The sequence below is a fragment of the Sorghum bicolor genome, chromosome 8 (assembly GCF_000003195.3).
Source record: "Sorghum bicolor cultivar BTx623 chromosome 8, Sorghum_bicolor_NCBIv3, whole genome shotgun sequence".
Taxonomy (NCBI): domain Eukaryota; kingdom Viridiplantae; phylum Streptophyta; class Magnoliopsida; order Poales; family Poaceae; genus Sorghum; species Sorghum bicolor.
This window is the reverse complement of record NC_012877.2, coordinates 52,231,635-52,235,675: the sequence shown is the minus strand read 5'-3', so window position 1 is coordinate 52,235,675 and position 4,041 is coordinate 52,231,635. Positions and strand designations below refer to the sequence as shown.

Genomic DNA, 4,041 nt, shown 5'->3' with positions numbered 1-4,041 from the left:
GCAAACTAAACAAGGCCTCTGTCTGGCACAGTGTTTGTCTATAATCTAGATAGTTGTAGCCCGCCACATGCTTGCTAATATATTTGTGCCGCATGCTAGATATATGTCAGGATCTTTATAATATACCACTTATCTTACTTTTTAGATTCCGAGTTGGCCAAATATTTGGAAACTAAAATATAGATCTTAGCATTTGTTTTGTAGATTTATGAGAAAAAAATAGTTTGGAAGATGAAGATGCATGTCTGAACCTATATAATAGTCAAGGTTAGGTACTAATCCTGAATACAATTATAAAATTTTGGGTGCTGTGGCCTTTGCTATTGGTTTGTTTGTTTTTCTAGTTTTTTATGGCAGCCCCTTTTTATTTCTATTTTGGGATTAAGGAGGTTGGTTTGTATGGGATCATTCTTTCTCTCTTTAATACAAAGACACAGCTCTCTTGCCAGTTCGAGAAAAAAAATTGGCTGCAATATGCGCATTTATTTTTGCTGCTGCAGTTCTGCTGATTTTTGTGCTTGACTGCATCATCGTACATCATAGAATTTGAAAAAAAGTGAACTTTCCCTTGAGCATTTCGTTTAGATTGCCAAATAATAATATGGAATAGAAGTTGGGTGATTGTTATTTTACAAAGGAGATGAATTTCAGACCTCATACCAAATAACTTATACCATGTTTGTAATTATTAAAATATGTATGATGAACTTGTGACCTGACATTAAGTTGTTGTGCTGATAAAATAAAGTTGACCTTTTGACCTGTGCAACAACGGAGCGCAGATCGTGGACTTTGTTTCTTATTTCGATTCCTACATTGACGCCTTGTTTAGTTTCAAAAAATTTTGCAAAATTTTCCAGATTCCTCGTCACATCGAATCTTCCGGTACATACATCAAGTATTAAATATATATAAAAATAGCTAACATATTAACCATTTGTACAAAGTATAAGACATGAAGTAATATAAAACCAATATAAGTTATGATGATTTTTCTCTAAAATTGTAACTCGTTTAGCTCACGAACGGCTTACGAGCTGGCTCAAGTTGGCTTGTTATAACTAACGAGCTAAAATCTTAGCTCGGCTCGAGCTAAGCTGAGCCACCCACGAGCTGAGCGAGTGAAGAGCTTCGAGTTTATGGTCGAGACTTGTTCGGACGTAAGTGATTAGCACTAAAATTTGCGTTCACGGATCACCTACAGCAAAGACTACAGAACGAAACACAAAAATGAAAAAAAAAAGATCATGGGAAGTAATTAACGACGTGTTCATCCATTCCACCATCAAGTACATGGAATCATCTATCACCCACCACAACGCCCCAGCAAGTACTGAGGACGAGCTGCTCCTTTATCCCACTTCCTCAGCGACACTTCATCCCCTGTCCCCATTTCTTCTTTACCGCACTCCATGTCCATCCCGAGGGTTCCCCTCCTCCTTCCATCTTCCTCATCGACACTTCATCCTCTCGGTCCTTGTTTTCTTCCACATTGTGTGTGTATATATATATCTATTCACCCCAGGCATATGATCGATCAGGATCATCAGTGGCTGGAAGAAGACACGGATCACCAGTGAACGTCTCTTCTGCCTCTCCAAGTATATATCTGAATTCTGAACGAGAGTGACAACAGCAGGCAGGACATGGCGGCGTCGTGGTTTGCAGGTGCGCCAAGACATGCATCAATATATATCATCTTCCTTGTCCAATTTTCTCCCTCCAACTTGGACGTGTAGCATGTATATATGCATGCATGCAAGTATCCAGTGCTTTTTCTCTCATCTACTCTAAATCTCTCTTTTTTTGGGACACTCTACTCTAAATCTCTAATGCCCACACTCTAAACATTGACCTGCAGATCTTTTCACGGACGAGAGAGTGAAGACGCTGTCCGACCAGGTCTCGGCACTTCGGGACAAGGTGTGGGACTTGGAGCGCAAAGGCGCCCAGCTGCTCCGCGAGAAGGGTAAACTAGAGAAGCAATTGGAGGAGACAAACAAGGCGACTCGGTTGTTGGCTGGTGAGAAGGAAGAGGTGGAGAGGAGCTTGAAGGGTGAAAATGATAAACTTCAGTTGGAGGTTTTGGCGGCTGCGGAAAAATATAATCAGTCCCAAGCCGAGGTTATGAAGCTAATAGTGGAGTTAGATGCACTGGCAGAGGAAAAAGAGGAGGCTACAAAGGCATTTGATGCTAAGAAGGAAGAAATGGTGCTAGAATTTGAGGATCTTAAGAGGCGGATGGAGGAAATTCAGGCCAACAAGGATTTGGTGGACACTGAAAATGATAAGCTTAGGTCAGAGGTTCTGACCACTGAGCAAAAACATAGGCTGTTGGAAGCGGAGGTTGAGAGGCTGAAGGTGGAATTGGGTACACTGGTGGAGGTGAAGGAGGAAGCTGCCAAGGCATTTGAAGCTGAGAAGGTAGAAATCATGAAGGAATTGGAGGACCTCAAGTGGAAGGTGGAGGAAATCCAAACTAGTAAAGATTTGGTGATTGGTGAAAATGATAAGCTTCGATTGGATGTTGTGACCACAGAGCAAAAACTTAGCTTATCTGAAGAAGAGATTGAGAGGCTCAAGATGGAACTAGATGCCCTAACAGCGGCGAAGGAAGTAGCTGCCTTGGAGTTTGATGCTAAAAAGACAGAAATCATGATGGAACTAGAGAGGCTCAATGAAAAAGTTGAGGAAATCAAGGCTAGCAAGGATTTAGTGATGAGTGAAAATGATAAGCTTCGGTCAGATGTCTGGACCGCGGAGCTAAAATGTAGATTATGTGAAGAAGAGATTGAGAGGCTGAAGATGGAACTAGGCACACAATTAGAGTCAAAGGAGGCAACTGCCAAAGCATTTAATGCTGAAAAGGCAGAAATCATGAAAGAATTGGAGGACCTTAGGAGGGAGGTGGAGAAAATTCAGGCCAACAAGGATTTGGTGATAGGTGAAAATGATAAGCTTCGGTTGGAGGTCCTAACCATGGAGCAGAAACATAGTCTATATGAAGTAGAGGCTAAGAAGCTCCATATGGAATTGGATGCACTAGCAGAGGCGAAGGAGGAAGCTGCCAAGGCATTTGATGTTGAGAAGGCAAAAATCACTAAGGAATTGGCAGACCTAAGGAGAAAGGTGGAAGAAATCCAGGCTAGCAAGGAGTTGGTGATGGTTGAAAATGATAAGCTTCGATCAGATGTACTCACTATAGAGCAAAAACATAGCTTCTTTGAAACAGAGATGGAGAAGCTCAAGATGGAATTGGTTGCCTTGAATGAGGCGAAGGAGGCAGCTGCAATGGTATTTGACGCCGAGAAGACAAAGATCATGACGGAATTAGAGGATCTTAAGAGAGAGACAGAGCAAAGCCAAGTTAATAAGGAATTAGCTGAGGAAGCAGTACGCAACAAGGATGCCTTGGCCAATAACTTGAGAATTGAGTTAGAGGAGCTCCATGTTACTATGTCGCAGCTGCAAGCATCCTATAACAAACTTGATGCCAAGCATTCACGTTTGACTATTGAGAAGAATTCAATCCAGAAAGCATTGGACACTAAGAAGAATGAGGTAGCCCTCATGAAGTCAAAAATTGAGGAACTTGAGAACTACAATGCTGAAAAGGATGGGGAGATTGGAAAACTAAACGCGACGCTGGAGGAGAAGAAGAAGAAGAAGAAACTTGGCATTCGGGCTATATTTTCATCTGCGGTTAGGTGTCTGCCATCATGTGTCTCCAAATGATGAGGTTGCTTACATGTTCATGTTGCATTACTATGTAATGGTGATCGACTGGTACTATGCAATGAAATAAAAGATTTGTTTCATATATGTGACATCTTCTAGTTCTATTAATATGGATGCATTTTATGATGACCTACATTTTCAACACACTAGGATTTTGTGGTGACACCATCACCAGAAACTCCAAGTTAGTGAACAGCTACTCAAATCTAGGCCACTTTCTTCGGTGCCCTCAGTGAGACACCATCGGACATTGTTGGTGATGGCTGAACAACAAACTGATCTTTATTTGAAAACTGTTTTCAA

At 41.5% G+C, this 4,041-nt stretch overlaps 1 protein-coding gene across 1 annotated transcript; it reads left to right on the top strand.

Moving 5' to 3' along the window:
- LOC8067220 (myosin-2 heavy chain) lies at positions 1,647-3,735 on the top strand. The gene is made up of 2 exons (XM_002443229.1): positions 1,647-1,668; positions 1,862-3,735. Exons 1-2 carry the CDS (start codon positions 1,647-1,649, stop codon positions 3,733-3,735), a joined length of 1,896 nt encoding a protein of 631 aa, XP_002443274.1.

Coding starts and splice junctions, on each gene's coding strand:
- LOC8067220 (XM_002443229.1), top strand. CDS start 1,647: ATGGCGGCGTCGTGGTTTGCAG. Junction 1,669..1,861: donor GGCGGCGTCGTGGTTTGCAG/GTGCGCCAAGAC, acceptor ATTGACCTGCAG/ATCTTTTCACGGACGAGAGA.